Below are 19,778 nucleotides of genomic sequence, written 5' to 3' on the forward strand. Positions count from 1 at the left end.
TTGCATTCAAAAATTTGATTGTGAAAAAAGTATCATGCTTAGACCTGGAGAGACAAGGAAGTGGCCTGGGCTCTGAACTTTAAAGAGGGCCCCAGTTTGTCACCTCTTCAGCTCCACTTACGTCCTGTGGCTGAGGGGACATGTTCACATAGAGCCTGCACATTCCTTTAGGCCCTGAAATTCTTTACTCAAATGGAACCAAAACTGTGATCAGAGACTACGCCAGCTTCTTCCTAAGTCTCTTTCCAAGAGTCAGCCATGCCCCTAGCATGCTCATCCTTAAGCTGAGGCACAGCTCAGGGCCTACTGTTAGGCATGCAAGGATGTGGAGGGATCTTGGACATGTGCTTGAGGTATCCACACTCTTGGATGCATGACCATTTGTGATGCAGGATGGAGTCAGCATGGGACGTGGAGTGGGGTATGTCACAGGCTTCCTCCTTTGATCTTATCTCACAAAAGTTAGAGGAAATATGTCAGAAGAAGTTGTTAGTGATGAACATAAGGCCAAGAGATGATGATTTTGAAAATGAGCACTATTTGATATTTTGTTTTGTTCTTTTAAAGTAAACTCTATGCCCCGCATGGGGCTTGAACTCACAAGCCTCAGATTCAGAGTCACATGCTCTACCAATTAAGCCAGCCAGGTGACCAAAATGAGCATTATTTCAAAGAATCTGTAGTAAAGGGGATACTGAAGCTATAGGTAGGGAGAATAATGAAAAAGTGAGGAATTCAGTGGCAAATATTTCCAAGAAAAAAAAAACAATTACAGAAGTGTGGACAGGGTTATGGGACTAAAGGAGAAATGTTAATGCACCCAAAGAATAGCAACAGTGAGAAGCCATTATGTCCCATCTCTGAGCCTGAAAGAACAATAGGTTGGCAAGAAAATATTTCCAGAGCCCAGGGAGCTTGTGAGCTGTGGCTGTAGTCACTCCCAGAAATTCAACACAGCAAGAAGAAAGCAGTAACAATAAATGCCTGACCTTTCTCTCCTCCTGCCCTTGACTTGGTGTCATTTCCTCCCATGGACTGAAACCAACTAGAAGAAACCAGCCAGCAAGGTATCCTGGAGCCAAGGCATTGCCTAGAGGCCAGCCTCTTAGGGCCAAAGCATGGGGAGAAGGGCTGGAAGTAGATTTGGAAGAGCAGAAAGATTATAAGTAACTAATACTGTCCCCAGGGAGGCAGGAGAGGCCTGAACTCGGTGGCAACGTGCACAGAAAGGAGAGTAGGTTGGCAGGAAGGAAATGGAAGGCATTTCTGTCGAATAATAATCTCTTTTTCTCTCCACAGTTAGAGAAGGAGTCGTCAGTGAATGAGGGTAAGCAGGCAAGGGAATGTTTGGATTTAATTCTCATAGATGGCAGTTGGCTTAAGGCCCTTGTGCAAAACAGACAATACCCTAAGATAAGGCTATTTTCCCCAGCCCTTCTCAGTGGAAGAGGATGTCACATTCTCCTAAGCCTCCCTCTCCTTCTCCTGCACTAGCAGAGTCACAGAGCAGATAAAAGTCTTGGGGGATTTTTCCTTCTCTCTTTCCTGAAATAACCTCCAGCACTACCTCAGCCTGGAGCCCACATATCTCCAGCAACTTAGAGGCCCACCCACCTCAGAACACTTTGCTCTCAAATACTGATTCCTGATTCAAACTTGCCTCCTTATCCAATAGGATTCTCCTCTGACCAAATCAAGCCCCCCTACCTGTTACAAGAAATATATTTTTTAAAACTATAGCCAAACTATGGAAAGAACCTAGATGTCCATCAACAGATGAATGGATCAAGAAGATGTAGTATATATACACAATGGAATACTATGCAGCCATCAAAAGAAATGAAATCTTGCCATTTGCAACAACATGGATGGAACTAGAGCGTATCATGCTTAGCGAAATAAGTCAAGCAGAGAAAGACAACTATCATATGATCTCCCTGATATGAGGAAGTGGTGATGCAACATGGAGGCTTAAGTGGGTAGAAGAAGAATAAATGAAACAAGATGCGATTGGGAGGGAGACAAACCATAAGTGACTCTTAATCTCACAAAACAAACTGAGGGTTGCCGGGGGGAGGGGGTTTGGGAGAAGGGGTTGGGATTATGGACATTGAGGAGGGCATGTGATTTGGTGAGTGCTGTGAAGTGTGTAAACCTGGTGATTCACAGACCTGTACCCCTGGGGATAAAAATATATGTTTATAAAAAATAAAAATAAATAAAAAAAAAAAACTAATTTTCACCACATTAAAAAGAACTAGTAGTCTTACCTCGAATCCTCCCGTGGGTATCTGGATTTGCAAACTACCTCTTCGTCCCAAAAGATCAATCTCTAAATTTCAAACAGAGAAAATGAGCTGAAGAGTTGGGGATGTTTAGAAACAAGGATATTTTCCTTTCTACCGCCTCCAACCAAATGTCCCTAAATCTACAAATAACTCCTCTTCCTTCTGTGTTTTAAAGCAAACCATCTGGTTTGTTTGTTTGTTTTTAACAAAAGGGAAAGAAAAAGGAGAAGGTGAAGAAAGGTTCTGTCTCCGAAATTCTAAGAAGGGTGTCTCAGTGCATAGGCAAACATCTTTATTCCCTTGCAGGCTCTGAAATATTGGACAAGATGGGATTTAACATCAAGACAACAAGCCCCAGAGGTAGCTTGAGGACTGATCTAAGACTTCTCACACACTCACTCCAAGTAAACTAGACCAGGCTTCTCGGGAGTCCCGTTCCTGAAGTGTGTGTGGTGGTGAGCAGTGGGCGCGTTCATGGCTCCAGGATCTGTCACCCAGCCCACTAGACCGCCAATTCCCCTGCACCCCAGGGGCCAGCTCCACGCCGACACAAAACCAGCCTCGCTCTGAGGCATCTGCTCCCCATCCTGGAGTCCTTGGGGACTAGAAGAAGGAGGAATCGATTTCATATTCTCTTCTCCCTCCCGCCGTCCACAAAAGCAGCTCTTTCAGGCCCCCGAGAAAGGTCCTGTACCCTTTCCCACCCAGCGCCCGTCAGCGAACTTCACCTTCATCCAAGCCGCTTTGCCCAGAAAGACCCTGGGACGGGAAATCAATAGCTCCAGCTTGAGGCGAGGGTAAGGGCCTGGGGGTGGGGGAGATGGGGGCGGACTGGTGGGGAGGCGGCGGGGCGGTGAGGAAAGGGTTCGCTGTGGGGCCGCCACGGGTAATTACAGCAGCTGAAAGGCGCCGCCCAGCACCAGGGGAGCGTGTCAGGGAGAATCACCTGTTTTACACCTGGCGACGGGCCACTGATAGTGGCGAGACCAGCACCGAAGAGGGGCGCTCTCAGGGGCGGGAGGAGGGTGCAGGTCAGTCCACCCCGCAGGCCTCGCGGGCCGGGCAGCCCCAGGGCTTTCCGCCCCGCACCCAATGCATCACGAGACCCCCGGGACGCAGAAAGCGCGCAGGCGCAGTTCTCCGAGGTCAGCCGCCCCGCCCGGAAGCCTGAGGCGCTCTGGGAGCTCCTTCCCTCCGCTCGCGGCGCGCCCTGGGGACCTAGAATGCCGTCTTTCCAGTGGCCCGAGGGGCCGGACGCTGGGAGCTGCTGGGGCCCGCGGTGGGGCGACGAAGAGCTGAGCGTTTTAAAAACTTTAGGTCAGACCTGAAAGGGCCTACCGAGAGCTCGCTAGGGCAGTCCCTCATTTTACACACAGGCACGGCGAGACCCAGGAGACGAGGACTATCCTTAAACACACCCAGTAAAGTGAAGTGGATCCGAATGGGAGTTAAAAGGATATTTAACCTGCAGCCTGAGGAGAGCTGGCCAAGCAAGGAAAAGGAAGGCCATTTATTTTTAAGGCGAGAGAGAGACAAACATTATTAGCTTTGAAAAGAAACAATACAAAATTGATGTCCCAGACAAAGGGGGGAGGGCGGTGGTGATGGAGAGGAAAAGTACTCAAGGCCCGGCTCTTCTAAATTTAATTTTGATTATTTTCAATGGGCTGAGATCGCCTCTCCCGACGCCTCACCGTGTTAATACCGCTGGGCCACAGCGTCCGAGCCCGAGTCAAAGTAAACTCTCGCCAGCGGGGCACTGCGCTCCGAGCTGCTCTACAGAGATCCTCTTTCTTCGGGTTAAAAAAAGAAGAAGAAGAAAAAGAAAACACAAAAAAACCCACAAAAAAACACAACACACAGTTAACCACCTGTCAGGGCTGAGGATACAATGAGGCTCCTCGAAAAAGAGCTTTTCATGCATGCGTAATATATTTGTTCAGCTATTCACTTAATGAAGCTGATAAATGTGATGCAAGACAATAGTCAAGTTAATCTATTTAGTAAAATGTTTTGAGACTTTCAGGCTACGTTAAGGAGAGGAGCGTTCGGCGACATTTTCATTTAAATGCGCTCATCTCCCCTCTTAGGCTGCACAAGGGGGTTCAGGCAATCTATGTGAATATAATTTCTTATAAATGTGTCTTTAATGGGTTTAATTCACCCTTGCCAGCTGTTTTGGGGGCTATTTTGTAAGAGCAAAACAAACGTTTCAGGCTTGGAAAGCTAGTTAAAATTAGTTTCGGTCAGCGAGGCCAAGCTATATTTCCTGCAAACCATCTGCTTGATTGGCACAATAGAAGGATTTTCAAGGAAAAAAAAAAGGGGTGGTGAGTGTGAAAGGAATGAGGGGTGGGGGGAGACGCTAGAAAGAGCTGGGGAGGCCGGTAGTTCCTTGTGGCCTATTCTGAAGGTGAACCCCTTTAGAGGTGTCTTAATAGAGCGGGTTGCCTAGAGGGCTGGGGCGACTAGAAGGCTCTTTGAGCCCAAACCTTGTCGCCCTCCTCCTTTGCCTAGCCGGTCAGCTCCCTCTTCTCCCGAGAAGCAAAGAAGCCAGGCGTTGCGCACATCTTTGCGTCGCCCCCGCCCCGCATCCTGCCAAACTTTCAAGACGAACTCCAAGTGTTGGCAGCTCCTACCCAGAGCGCCGAGGCCTGGGGGTTCAAGTCCTTGCAAAGTGCTACCTTGGGGTCCCAACCTTCCCGAACTTATCTCTCGTTAACTTTTCGGAAGGCAGGGAGTCTTAAGCCCACTCTCTACATCGCAGGCACCTCACCTACCTCCGCGCGGCCTGCGCTTACCAGGGTGCACTGGCTGCGGAGTGCCCCACGACCCGGAGAGCAAGGCGCGTGGGACTGGGACCCGCCCGCTCTCCACTGGCGGGGAGGAAAGAAATTCCCAGAGAAGGTTCCAAGAGTCTACCCTACAGTTCCAGGAAGGCTTCTGCGGCTTTAGCCTCATAGGGCCCAGGAGTCCCGGCCATCTCAGCCGCGGGCTCCCCGCGCGAGCAGTAGCGTTGTGGGGCAGGCAAGCATCTTAACGCCAGCCAGGGCCTCGGAGTCTCACTTTTCCACTCGCGTTTTTTTTCCATTGAAAGAGAAATAGACAACCCAGCTCTGGGAGAGTGGACGTGAGTGACTTCTTTGAAATACACTTGAAGATAACGACATTACCATGAATGGCAGGACGCACAAAACCCCAAGGGCTCAGGTCAAACGGCATTAGTCACAGGTCTTAGCAGCCGCCGCAGCGCCGCGCAGCCCCTTAGGCTATCGCGGGGTTTGAAAAGACGCGTTCAAGGAGATCACTTAAAGTAAGATCCTTTCGTCCGATTTCTTGCTTCCTTAGGATTTATTCTGCCTTTTCACGGAGGGCCAGCCCTCGCCCCCGCCCTCACTTTTCCTCTTTGCGTCTTAGGAATGCTTCAGGGGGCTCTGCAGACAGACCACTGGAAGCAGAGTCCACGTGGGTCGCAGCAAGGGGTTGCTTCCAAAATGTCAGGGCCCCTTTTAAAAAGCAGATAAGTTAGCAGCAGTTAGTCTATAGTAAGGTAGAACGACCGGGATGCGTGTGTGTGTGTGTGTGTATTGGGGGGAGGTGCGGGCGCCCGCGCGCGCGCGCATGTGGGAGTGGTAGTAGGGGCGCTTGGAGCGTGTAGGTGGGCAGGATAATAACTAAAAACTACACCCAGAGAAATGCTCTAGGAGGAGAGGAAGCCTAGGGAAGAGGATGGCACTAAGAGGGCTCCAGACTGGCTTTGACTTCTTAGCGCGCCTCCCCCCCCCCAAAAAAAAACCTTGCAAACGGAAGCGCTATTCCGACCCCCCAGAAGACTGGGCAAGCGCTTCATTGATGGGCAATCCAACATCTGTAGTCATCCCTTTCTTCTCCTTCGGGAACTGACTACAGTTCCAGGAGGGGAGGAAAGGAAAGAGGGAGAGAGGGAGGGCGGGAGGGAGGTGAGAGGCGGAGGAGAATTGGATCTGAGAAGAGTTGGAGAGAGAGAATGCAAAACCAGAGCCGGTCTCCCAGCTTCCGGAAAGCAGCTGGGGACAAGGGTAGTGGGGAATTGATAGCGACGGAAAACTTTGTCTTGTGGCAAACTTAAAGTGCAGGTGCTCAAGCCGTTTAGACTTTCCACCCCTATTTTATTATAAAACTTCAAAAACAAACTTCCAAGGTTTGTCATGTCCCCCCACCTTTCCCGGGAACTCCAATTAACTGGAACAATACATTTCGCATATTTAAAGGGCCACTTATTTAAAAGTTGTTCCTTTCCTTAGAGGTTTTCAGCTGCCTGCCGCCCAGTACGCCTCCAGAAGCATCATAGGCTCAGAAACTCCATACTTGCGTCATCTTCGAGCATTATAATTCGGCTCCAGAGCCTGGCCCTAAATAACTTTTTAATTTGAATCAAGGGAGAGCTTTAGCGGGCTCTGTTTCTGGTTTAATGTGATATAAATCACAGATGCACTTTTATTGAATGGTTAAAGCAGCGACATGGAGATCATCAACACAAAACGCCCTGAACAAAACCATCGAGAGAAATAAAGCTGGTTAATAAGATTTTTGAGAAAGCTTTGTGTTAAAAAGCAAAAAGGAAAACCAGCTGAAGGTGACAGTTAGTTCATGGTTAATAGGATCAGGGCAGCCTGGCGGGGCTGCACACTTCTCTTTGGGGAGGTTCAGCCACACCAAAGAAATGAATGGGACATTTAACACATCTGTTATCTCGCCGAACAGAGAAACTGGGGAATGGAGGTTCAGCGCCACCCTAGACCCAACCCAGAGTAAAGGGAAGGACTGTCTCCAAGAAGATTCTCGTTTGGGGCCCCAGATTAAGCATAGACTCTCCTGACTGTGGGCCAGCATTCTTGGGAATGGCATTCTTCCCACTGCTTTCATGTGCTTGTGCACTGCAGTTAATTAGGAGGTTACAAAACTTTGGCCAAGTTAAGCAATAGGTAGAACCCTCAACTTTCACTGCTATGGTTTTAACAGTCCAGGCTGCAAGTTACAAATGAAACTGCAGAAAGCTCTTTGAGGTTGGAAAGGAGCCAGGGTAGCGTTTCAGTGTTCTAGTCACCTGGCTTGAGGCTGCTTCCAGAAGGAGTAAGTCCTATGTGCAAGTGGAATACTGCCGCCTAGCCTTGGTCGTTTGCTGCTTTCTGATCCTTTACGAGGCCAGCAAGCTGTGAAGTGCTCCTCGGTGACACTTCTACAGAAATGTCGCTGAAAATCGTTTTAAGTTGCTGGGAGTTTGCAGAAGGAGACACGTTTTATCATTCAGGTATCTCCCAGCTCTCTCAAACTCCATTAGTTTCCCGACACAAAGGAAGCAAAGACCTCCCCCTCCATCCTTATGGACTCACATCCAATAACCCCAAAGCATTCATTCCAATCTCCCTGTGTTGTTAGAATGGCACCCCACAAACACTGATTTTACCCGCCCCTCACATCTGCTTTATGCCTCAGCTGGAGTAGCGTGTAGGGTTAGAGACTGAAGAAGCAAGTATATTTTCATGTTCACTGACTTGAAATTTTCCATTGCCCACCCCACAAGGGGAAGGGTTATTTTACTGATTGCCTGGAGATGAATTTCTATGAATATTTATTGATTTATTTTCCAGGCTCAGCAGGGGAGCTGCAAATAAATTTAGTGTGTTCTTTAAATAATTCCTTTTCTATGAGGCAAGATGTCATCTGAAACTTCTAAATAGGCATTTAATTAGCCCGGGTGTTGCTTCGGAACAAAAACTCCCGGCGAGAGCTTTGGGGGCGCACTGTATTGCAAAGAGGCGGTCGATATGCAGAATTGATGCGCGCCAGCCTTTGTTGCCGGCCCATTGTGCGGGCCATGCTTATGAAGACTAATCCAATCATAAATTGCACCCCTGCGCCAATCAGAGCGCCCAGAGCCTCCGGCGAATGAAGCTCGAGTGGAGAACTTTGTTGAACTTCATTGTCAGAGCTGTCACTTTTCAAAGCGCTTTAACGGGCGGGCCACTATAAAACCATCACCTCGACGGGGACCACGGAGGACTCGCAGACGCCCAAGTGGGATCATTACTTGGAGACGTTTGCCCAAGAGAGAGGGCACCGCGGGGGCGGGAGGGGCGGGAAGAGAGACTTTTACCCTCCGGCCACTGGAAGAAGGCTTTTTCCGCCCGCCCCGCGCCTAACATGATGTTCCCAGGCCTCCTCGCACCCCCCCGCGGGGTACCCCAGCCTCCTGCGCCCCACGCCCACCTTAACGCTGCCCCAGTCCCTGCAGTCGGCATTTTCTGGCCACTCCAGCTTCCTGGTGGAGGATCTGATTCGCATCAGCCGACCTCCGGCTTACCTGCCCCGCAGTTTACCCACCGCCAGCATGTCGCCCCCTAGGCAGGGGGTCCCCACGACTCTCACAGACACCGGGACCTCAGACCTGGGCTCCCCGAGTCCCGGCAGTCGACCAGACGGTTCACCTCAGACGGCCGCCTCACCTGCCAACGAGCCCACGTTTCTGAAGTTTGGGGTGAACGCCATCCTCTCCTCAGCACCCAGAACAGGTAAGTGAGCGCAAAACGCACTGGTCAAGGTGCGAGTACTTCTGGCCTCGGTTTCCTGTATGCAGCAATTACCCACTCACACATCAGCGCACAAACTTACGCAAGATCCCCGAAGCCTCACGTCGCGCACTGTGAGACTTAAGTCCAGCCAATTCCTGGGAAGAAAAGCTCCAGGTTCGCCCCACCCTCATAATGAACTTGAGCACCTGCAGTCGGAGAGAGCGTGCGCCCCTAGGCGTCTGTGTTTCTGCCCTCGAACTTCTGGAAGCCAGTTTTTAAAATCCCAGACAATATATTTACTAGTTTAGCTAGTATTCTGGACCTGCAATTCTTTTCTTCCTCTCCCCAATACTACATATCTCTCTAGTGCCCAGGATGAGACTGGGGACGGGCCGATTCTGAGGTGGCAGATCGCGTGGGGGCGGAGGGGGGGTGCGGAGAGGGCGGAAGGATACTCACAGATGGCACAATGTTAGGGGAAGATTTCTTTTATTCTGTCAAAACACCGAGGAAAATGCCTTTGAAGCCAGCCGAAGGATTAATGATATCATGTATTTAATGTTCTGTACAATAATCAAGTACTTAATCAAATTCCCTGTCTCCCTCCTTTTCATTCTTCCTTTATTCTCTGCCAGAAACATCCCCCGCCTTGCTCCAGAGCGTTCCTCCCAAGACTTTCGCCTTTCCCTACTTCGAAGGTTCCTTCCAGCCTTTCATCAGATCTTATTTCCCAGGTAGGTCTCATCCCCCTTCCCTGCCGTCCCCCATCGCTCCCTGCTCCGAAGCCATATTTCTCCGTCCACCCCTCGGGGTTATGCTCTGGTTCAGAGGTTGCGAGGCGTACAACATTCACGAATCCGTCGCGCCAATTTGATGCCCTATTTAGCACAAGCAGTGACTGCTTGACACTTTGCACCAATTCCCTGCTCTACAAATTAGCAGGAATTGTCATGGTCCCAATTTGAGGCGGTTCCCTTCCCGGCGAGGAGCTGTTGGCATCCCTTCACGCCGCCGTTTTCCCACAGAGTCAGTGCACTTGGCCACGATTCCCCACAAAGGTTTCAGCACCATGACCAATTGGTCAGCTCCTCGGGCAACCACACACAGATCGGCCCTCGCCCCTCCACGCCGCCGAGAGACACCTACCAGCCGGGGCTAATTTCTCTTTAAGACTCATTCAGGGCTTGGGGCTTTTCACAAGACCACATGGGGTGCCCTCTTGTGTGGGATGCCTGGGGTCGCCCAGGGGGAGGGGGACTAGATCCTCCCACAACCCCAACCTTCTATTTCCAACCTGATTTCCCAACCTCTTCTCAGACCCTTCCCCCACCGCCTTATCTTTTTAAAGACTTTGAGCTTGTAACATAAGAAGTCTGAGGGAAGCCTGCAATTGGGTCCCAGTCTAAAGGAGAAACACCTTAACACAGTTTATGGGAGGTTTTCATCCTGCAAACCTAGTAGTGACTCAAACTATAGCTCAAAACTCTGAAACCAGTGGAGATTCAGTGGAGACGGAGGAGAGCCTATAAAGAGAAGAGAGACTGGGCATGGACGGTGGGGGATGGGTAAAACCACGACAACACTCCCAAATATCAGCGAAAGAAACATGCAATTGATTTTTAAAAGGGGGAGAGAGAATTCACCAACAGCCCCCCCCCACCACTATTCACGCTGCTGCTGATAATGGAATTTGCTCCCTTTCTCCCTCATCTCAATGCTCTAACAAAAACAACCCGGGCTTTATAAATAGCTTTTCATGTCCATTTAATGAAAATGATTCCGGGAAGAGAAGCCTCTGCCATCAGTATTCTCCCAATGGTCTTGGCCTGCAGTTGTGTTTAGTTTGAAAGTGTAAATCTCTTTTGTCCCAGTAATATATGGCTTTCGCTGCTTGTCCTCAGTCTTTTTCTGTTAGTTCATTACTACACAATTACCATTCACGCTTCATTAGAGTCTCTGTTTCTTTTTGGGTTTTTTTTTTCCCTCCCTTAAAGCAAAACTCTCCCCCTTTTTATCATGCCAATACCCATTGGGGAGCGGTCAATGTGCTAATTAGCTGCCACTTTTCATGTATTCGGGCCGAATTCTTTACGTTTGTGGGGGAGGGGAGGAAAGATTAATATGAAAAAGATGAATGCTGATTGGATTTTTCAAAAAAAAAAAAATCCAAAGCGGATTTTCTTCTGTCAAATCGGTAAAGTACCTCCTTTTCATCTAAAGAATACAAAAGCCACCAAGGTGAAAAAAAGCTTAAGGGGGAAACCCAGTGGCATCCTCTGTATATTTTATCTTTATTTTTGTAATTTATGTTTTTCTGTTGTTAGTTTAGCTGATACACGTAGGTTTGCCCCCTTGAGACTGTTCCCCTGAGACCGTTGAATGTAAAAATGAAACAGGCTATTGTAGGAGCTGTTTTCTGTGTTTCCGTGGTTTTACCTAATCCGGGTTTGCTTGGTTGAAAGGGAAAGTTATTTGGGCGGAAAGCGCCTTTCACTCTCGCAGGTTTGTAGGTTCCTGCCCTATTCTCCAAGAGGAGAAAAGGGGGAGCTTTAAAGAGATGAAGGGATCAGAGAGAAGAACCGAGGGAGGCCCCTAGAGAGGGGTAGACGCTACTGCCCCGGCGGGACGCCGCCCACTCATTCGCAACCCCTCACTCCCACCCCTCCGCAGCGTCCTCAAGCGTTGTGCCCATCCCTGGGACCTTCTCCTGGCCGCTTGCGGCCCGCGGCAAGCCTCGCCGGGGCATGCTGCGCCGAGCCGTGTTCTCCGACGTGCAGCGCAAGGCGCTGGAGAAGATGTTCCAGAAGCAGAAGTACATCAGCAAGCCCGACCGCAAGAAGCTGGCGGCCAAGTTGGGCTTGAAAGACTCACAAGTGAGAGCGGTCTCCTCCCAGCCCCCAGCCCCCAGGCTTCACCCCTCCCCCAGGCATGGTACAACTGGGAGGGTTCTCTGAGACCAGTTCGGTCCCATTGTTCGGATGGGAAAAGTAAGGTGCACCCGCCAGCTTCCTTGAGGCTCGTCGGGACAGCCCGCTTCTCTCCCGGTCTCTTCACTCCACGCCCGGCTCAGCACCCCCCACCCCTCGCGGACATCAGGGTCAGAGGTCAGAGGATGGGGTTAGAGCAGCGAGGACCTGAAGAGGGAGTGAGGGTAGGGTGAGTGCCTTGAGCCTTCTGAACCCACGTCAGGGCGTGGGCAGCAGGCAAGGAGAGGAAAGACAGAGCCTCCTACATTCCCAGGCCGTCCTGCCGGCGCCCACCCCCCAGCCCTGGGCCTTGGTGTGAAGGGCCTACGCTAACCTCTGCTTGTCCCTCTCCCCGACCCCCCACCCCCATCCCCCGCGCCCCAGGTGAAAATCTGGTTCCAGAACCGACGCATGAAGTGGCGGAACTCCAAGGAGCGCGAGCTCCTGTCTAGCGGGGGCTGCCGAGAGCAGACCCTTCCCACCAAACTCAATCCGCACCCAGACCTCAGTGACGTTGGCCAGAAGGGCCCGGGGGACGACGAAGAGGAAGACGAGGGCCGGGGCAGCCCCCGCCACCGCCTAGTCTATCACGCATCCCCCGACCCTCGGCACCTGCGGGACCCGCGGCTGGAAGGGCCGCTGCCCGCCTCGCCCGCGCACTCGAGCAGCCCCGGCAAGCCTTCGGACTTCTCCGATTCCGAGGAGGATGAGGATGAAGAGGAAGAGATCACCGTGTCTTAGAAGCCCTCCCCGAGGCCTGGGTACTGTTTAGAAGTGCTTTGAAATTAAAGAGGCGGGATTCCGTCTGCGTGTCCGCTTAGTTCCGGTTGCCCAGACGCTGTGGCTCCCCTTTGCAGAACCATCACCTCGTCAGGGGCGCCCCAGCCCCTTCCATTGCCCAAAATGGCGCCCCGCCCCCCCCCACTACCTCCCAACAGCTCTTTCCACTAAGTGAAACTTGAGTCTTGGTCCCAGCCTTAACTTCTCCACCAGAGCTCCTATCTTGCTTATTGCAAGCTATTTTAAACACAGTGGGGGTGTTCACACCAATAGCCTGGGTTTAGCAGTGAGCCAGGCTCTGCAGGTCTTTAGCAAAACTCTTAATGGCAAAGGAAAAGAAGTTAGGAGTCACAACATCCCAGGCATATGACTCCAAGACCTCTGACTTCCTAGATGCCTCCACCTCCCTATCTTAGGTTGGAGGGTCACCTACCCAGCCAAATCTGTACACACACGCTCACAGACTCCTTCCGGTCTAAGGCACAGCATAAATAACGAGTCTTTTCTGTCATATCCCCAATGCTCTCTGGGCAAAGAAGTGAGTTGTTGAGGGAAAAGTCCATCTCTATTTCTGTATGCATGTTTTAAAGCTTTTTCTTTAAAATTTCTGTATCCACAGTATATGCACCAAGCACTCTACCTTGTGCCCTTTTATTATTTCTGGGGAGATTTCACTGACCTGAAAGGCTCTTGAGCACTGGGCATGATGTGAGCAGAGAGAGAACCCTCAAGCCTCTTTGATTTTGATTTTTTTTTTTTTTTACTGAACTTTGCTGTCTTTGCACAGCTTTTATGAACTGTACACTATTTTGTACACATGTGCTGTATGGATATTTTATACCAATGTTATTGTGAATGACTATAAAGGACTGATTAGACTTTCTTTTTTTTTGCAATGGCCTTTAAACTTTAAAAATGTAGCTGTTTAATTGCATAACTTATAAAGAAATACTTATTTTGTATTTTTACCTTGTACAGATTTTTATATATGTATATATGTACCAAATGAACAAATGCCAAATAAAAAGTAGAATGGACACAGTGGTCAAGTGATCTCATTAATTTATAGAGTGTCTTAGCTGAAAGGGTTGGAGCTTCTAGTCCCCATGCTACTGGAATTTATAGAAGGTAAGCTGATATCCAAGAGGGGATGGCACATATCTAAGGCACTCCCCAGCTGCTTAGTGGCCAAGCTAGAACTAGAACCCATCTCTAACTCTCGGGCCAGTGCCTTTTCTCCTTGCTTGTACCATAAATAACCATAAATAATTGCTATGGTGACAAGTAAAGTAGTTCCAGTAACATGGTACCAACAACTTGAGTCTGCGGTAATCCTTCTGCTCTTTTCTAAGGACTGAAATGATGCACTAAAAGAACTCAGTGAAAGGCAGTTCAATCTTATACTGCTTTCCCTTTCCCTCCTTGAAGGTTTTATAATTCCTGGTCCCCAGGGAAGCTCAAAGTTGCTCCTGACTTTTGTGTATGAACTGATTTTCTTAGGAATGTCATCTGTAGCCATGACTTGGGAGCCCACACACAGACTTTGGATTGCCCAAGTGAAAATAAATTTCTTTAAAGACAAGCTTTCAACAGAAACAATGAATTTAGCCAGCAACTTAGGGATAAAGAATGTCAGGTAGAATGCTGGCCAGGTTTCTGTATGCTTTAAGAGTTTGGTCTCTTAGCCACAGAGACCTGCATTTCTTTATTATCCGAACCCATGCCCCAACAGTGAGGGTGGGAAGAAGTTGCTCAGCTTAAATTTCAGTAGTTTGTATCATATTTAAAGTTTGACTTTTGCTATTCTCAGTGTGATTCTCTTTCTAAAAAAACGAAAGGCCTCTCTCCAGATAAGATTCTGATATCCTCCCCTGTTGGGCCTGTCTCTGACACGGGTGATCACTATTTTCGTTATTGTTTAGATATGATCCTGGGAACTCGGAAAAAAAAAAATCTTCATTGTCATAATTGTCTTCATCTGCGAAACCCTCCACATTTCCTCCTCAACACATATGAAAGTACCTAGCACAACATTCTGTACATGGTAGGCGTACAAAATTTAGACAAGAAACTCTTTGCTCTGAGTGATTCAGGCGGTTTTTTCCTTCCCCCACTGCTGCTGCCTGGACATCCAGCGATGAGATCCTGAGCAGAAGCAGCTTGCTTTTCCCTCCCTGCTGGCCCAAGCCCACATTTCTTACTTACAGTCAAGGACTATTTTCAGGCATGGGGATGGATTCGTGTCTACCCTTGGAGTCAAAGTCCTTCCGAGGCATGTTCATGTTCATTGCAGCATTGTTCACAATAGCCGAGAGGTTGTCCCATTCACATCATTCACGTTCTTCACAATAGCTTCTGCAATCCAAATGTCCATCGATGGATGAATGAATACAGAAAATGTGGCATCTACACACAATAGATTATTATTCAGCTTTACGGAAAGAAATCTTGTCACATGCTCAACATGAATGAGCCTTGAGGACATTATGCTACATGAAATAAGCTAACAAGAAAGAGACAAGTACTATATGATGCCACTTATATTAGGTATCTAACACAAGCAAATTAATAGAAACAGAAAGTAGAATTGTGGTTGCCAAGGCCTGTGATAAGGGGAAATAGAGTTGTGCCATGCGCACAGAGTTTCAGTCTCACAACATGAAAAAGTCCTAGAGAATATGGCTAACATTGCTGAATGGCAAGTGACTAAGATATAAGATTTTATGTGTGTTTTTAAAATCTCAATTAAAATTATTTTTAATGTAAATAAATTGGAAAAATAACCTAGGGGCGCCTGGGTGGCTCAGTGGGTTGGGCCGCTGCCTTCAGCTCGGGTCATGATCTCAGGGTCCTGGGATTGAGTCCCACATTGGGCTCTGTGCTCAGCAGGGAGCCTGCTTCCTCCTCCTCTCTCTCTCTCTATCTGCCTCTCTGCCTACTTGTGATCTCTCTCTGTCGAATAAATAAATAAAATCTTTAAAAAAAAATAACCTAGAACAGTTAAAATCCAGCAATGGTCAAAATTACAGCCAAATGAAAAAAAGTTGTGGTAAGCAATATTATAATACAATGTAGACTTCAAAGCAGGAAGCATTCTATGACAAAGTTTTTCTAAATTAAGAAAAGTTAATGGGACACTTGGCTGGTGCAGTCAGTACAGCATGCAACTCTTGATCTCTGGGTTGTGAGTTCGAGCCCCACATTGGGGGTAGAGTTTGTGTGAGTGAAAAAGAGAGAGACACCTTTTTCTTTTCCAGGTGGCATCAGGGAGAGTGCAGGAGAGAAGAAAAAGAAGGTTCCTACTGTGCCAGAAACCCTTTAAAAACTGCAAAAGAATTTCATGGAGTTGAAGATCAAGCATTTGAAAAGGAAGTTGGCCCTAAAGATGCTTTGAAAGGAAAGGAGGGAGATTATCTATGAAAAAGCTAAGCACTGGGACACCTGGGTGGCTCAGTCGGGTTAGCATCTGCCTTCTGCTGGGGTCATGGTCCCCAGGTCCTGGGATCAACCCCCCCTCAGACTCCCTGCTCAGTGGGGAGTCTGCCTCTTTCTCTCCCTGTGCTCTTCCCCCTGCTCATGCTCTCTCAGGCTCTCTCTCTGTCGAATAAACAAATAAAATCTTAAAAAAAGAAAAGAAAAGAAAAAGCTAAGCATTACCACAAGGAATCTAGGCAAACACTCAGAACTGAGATTTGAATGGGTCGGATGGCACAAAAAGATGGCGACTGCCGCGTACCTGCGCAACCCAAACTGGCATTTATCATCGGGTCCAAGCCAAGAGGTTTAAAAGGTGTTGAAGCTTCTTCCCCTTTGCCAGATCATCAATGGCCCTTTGTTAGGCTCACCAAAGCTTCAGTTAACATGCTAAGGATTGTGAGCCATATAGAGCAGGAGGGGATGCAGCCCTGAAGTCAGAGCATGAATTTATCCCCATGCATGGTTACAGCAAAATCAACAAGAAGAGAATGGTCCTGACAGAGAACACATTGATTGCTCTGTCTCTTGGTAAACACGGCATCATCTGCACAGAGGATGAGATTCATGAGATCTATACTGTTGGGAAAAGTGTCAAAGAGGCAAACAGCCTCTTATGGCCCTTCAGGTGCTTCTCCACAAGAGGGAATGAAGAAAAACATCACCTATCTTGAGGAAGGAGGAGATGCTGGCAATGGGGAAGACCAGATGAATAGACTTATTAGAAGGGTGAGCTAAGGTACCCACCGTGATTATTTTTGTAGTTGGGTCATTTAGTAAACAACTATTTTCAAATTGGGGCAAAAAAGAAAAGAAAAAAGATAGAGGGAAAAAAGAGAAAGAGGGAGATAGAAAAAAAAGAAAAAGAGAGAGAGAAGTTAAGAAAACTCAGAAAAATGTATACTCTGTAGATTTTTTTTTTTTTAAACCTGTACACTACTGCCCGGTAATCACAGAGCTTTACATCTTGAGAACGATGTGTGTCATATTTTGGCTCATTTTCATGTCTCTTTTAGCTAAGAGTGTCACAGATGTGATGACCATGTTCTTTTTGCCCAGTTTCCTTAGTGGTGTGCGTAGTCGCTAACGCATACTGGGTGTCTGATATATGTTGAGTGAATAAATAAATTAAAAGGAGAGACAGAGACACTCCAGAGTCTAGACCATAAGCCTGGAAGTTAATGACCTTTCAATGAGTTGAAGGATAACTTAGGTCAAAAATGAAGAAAAAGAGACTAAGTAAACTGACCAAATATGTTTTTCCAAGTCAAACCAATTACCTTAGCCCAAAAGACCAAAATAGTTGTTATCTATCAGCTGAAGAATAAGAAATGCTAAAATGTGTGGCAGGCAGGCATTCTGCTGGGTGCATTCTGCTAGGTGGGGATCTCAACAAAACGTAGATCGTAACCCAGGGATCTGTTGTGTAGCGTTGCTAACCACCTGTTGGTTCATGGAACACACTTTAAGTAGCAAAGACTCCGGTGAGTTTTATCCTCACAGTAACCCATCTAAGGTAGATACTGTTATCTCCACATACAGATGCCGGCACTGAGGCTGGGAGTCTGGGTGATTTCCCATGGTTTCCTGAGCTGGAATTCAAATTCAGGTTCATCTTACTCTACCGCACCATCCTCCTCCCTTCACTAAACTGGTTAAAAACTCACTTAACCAAACCCTAATCAATAAGAACTCTCCAACAGAGCTTTATGCTTTTTAATCTTCTGGAGTTCTTTAAAACCATTATAATGCTCCTAAGTCTTCCACTCCACCACCAGCCCTCCTCTCTGTGGCCTAAACCAGTGATCCTCCAACTGGGTGTTAAAACCACTCTGCAAGGGCACCTGGGTACCTCAGTCATTACGTGTCTGCCTTCGGCTCAGGTCATGATCCCAGGGTACTGCACAAACCTCTTTACCTGGTCTTCCCCATTGCCAGCCCCACATTGAGCTCCCTACTCCGCAGGAAGCCTGCTTTTCCCTCTCCCACTACCCCCGCTTATGTTGCTTCTTTCACTGTATCTCTCTCTGTCAAATAAATAAATAAAATCTTTTAAAATAAATAAAACCCTTTTACACTCTGAAATATCTAAAAGATTTTTAGTAACTATGGGTTTTATCTGCCAATATTTTCTATATAAGAGATTGAGACTGAGAAAAATATTTATTCATCACTTTGTCTTAGAACAATTTCAGCAAATAGTAATGTAAATGCCATGTTTGGGAAAATTAAGCATATATTACAAAACAAAAAAAAAACCCAGTACCATTGTTTTACATCTTTGCAAATCTCTTTAATGGTTGGTTGAAGAGAAGACAGCTGGATTCTCTTATCTATTTCTTTAGTCTGTTGTGCTATGAAGAAAATTTGTCTTCATATAGATATGCAGCTGGAAAGGGAGGAGTATTTGTATAGATTTCTTAGATAATTGTGGCTATTCTTTGATACAACAACGAAACTTGACAAGTGGTAGTTTTTTTTTAAAAGGTTAGTTGCAATTTGAAATCTAAAATTCCATCAAAGAACTTTCCAGCTCTGACACATTAAAATCTATTGGTCTCTCTTGCATTTTGAACAGATATTTTTACCCATGTATGATTTCATAACATCACACATTGGCCATTTGGAAAATAATGGTTCGCTGAGTCATGCAGATATTCTATATGTTGTCCCTTTCATGAATTATCAAATAATATATTTTTTCACATTACCAACCATCTCATCATAAAAGCCTTTTAGTATTGAGAAGCTGTCAAGTTCATGGTAGTAGATATAAGTTTTTTTAAAAGCTCAAATTTTATTATTGAGATAACAGTGTTTTTGTTTTGTTTTTGTTTCAAATGAAAGCCTCACTTCATCTTTGGGAAAATATCTAGGAGATGCTGTTGTTTCTCAGTCATTCATTCAAGTACAAACGGGGTTCTCTGAATGATGTGGCTAGCTCAAACAATTGTACAAGTGCTAGTCCTTGAAAAAAGCACACAGGCATGCTTTAGGTATAGTTCTCATTTCATCCTGTATAATATTGAATGATCATATATTTTATACCTAAGTATAGGTTGGAATTTAATGACAATAATTTTTCCTGCCCCATCACTTATTCTTTTTTTTAAAAGATTTTATTTATTTGAGAGAAAGAGAAAGTAAGAATGAGAGCGCACAAGCAAGGGGGAGGGTCAAAGGAAGAAGCAGGCTTCCCGCTGACCAAGGAGCCTGATGCGGGACTTAATCCCAGGACCCGGGATCATGACATGAGCCAAAGGCAGAGGCTCAACAAACTGAGCCACACAGGTGCCCTTATCTTAGGATATTCTCAGAAGCACAGAATCTGTAAGAACATACTCCCTTAGCCATCAGAAGGAGACATCATGGCACATGTAACCTCTGGAAAGTCCCAGCACCCAGTTATGGGAGGGTTTTGGAGACTCCCAAGGTTCCCCAGATCACACTTTGAGAACCCCTTACTTAAACATATAAAGAGTTTCGGGAAAGTAGAGATGGCAGAAAACTATATCAGGCCAAGTTCCTACTGCCCCATGTAAAAGCTTATCTATGACCATACCTAGGCTTTCCACACATCCTCCTTTGTCAGCTCTCTTTCCTGAAGGAACCTCTTCTCCATCTGTATTCAGCCCCTCTTTCTCACTGGCACCTTCTGTATGTGCATTTAAAGATTTATTTATTTATTTGAGAGAGAGAGAGAGGAAGGTTGTGAGTGA

The 19,778-nt window shown here is 47.2% G+C and overlaps 1 protein-coding gene, 1 long non-coding RNA gene and 1 pseudogene across 3 annotated transcripts in view; 2 read left to right on the plus strand and 1 right to left on the minus strand.

The window, feature by feature from the left end:
• LOC132010776 (uncharacterized) overlaps positions 1-3,378 on the minus strand; it is a 155,797-nt gene extending 152,419 nt beyond the window's left edge. For both annotated transcript variants that reach the window (XR_009402284.1, XR_009402285.1), the window contains exons 1-2: positions 3,235-3,378; positions 2,271-2,332 (exon numbers count right to left, since the gene is read on the minus strand). This is a non-coding gene — a long non-coding RNA (uncharacterized LOC132010776). The remainder of the gene's footprint in view (positions 1-2,270; positions 2,333-3,234) is intronic.
• A 5,093-nt stretch (positions 3,379-8,471) lies between these two features.
• DBX1 (developing brain homeobox 1) lies at positions 8,472-12,546 on the plus strand. Its single transcript, XM_059388648.1, is given in 5 exon segments — positions 8,472-8,495; positions 8,497-8,839; positions 9,475-9,573; positions 11,510-11,712; positions 12,190-12,546. Coding segments are annotated over 5 exon segments (1,026 nt in total).
• A 3,319-nt stretch (positions 12,547-15,865) lies between these two features.
• LOC132010791 (60S ribosomal protein L7-like) lies at positions 15,866-16,797 on the plus strand (annotated as a pseudogene).
• The last annotated feature ends 2,981 nt before the right edge of the window (positions 16,798-19,778 follow it).

Source organism: Mustela nigripes, chromosome 1 (genome assembly GCF_022355385.1).
Source record: "Mustela nigripes isolate SB6536 chromosome 1, MUSNIG.SB6536, whole genome shotgun sequence".
NCBI classification, from domain to species: domain Eukaryota; kingdom Metazoa; phylum Chordata; class Mammalia; order Carnivora; family Mustelidae; genus Mustela; species Mustela nigripes.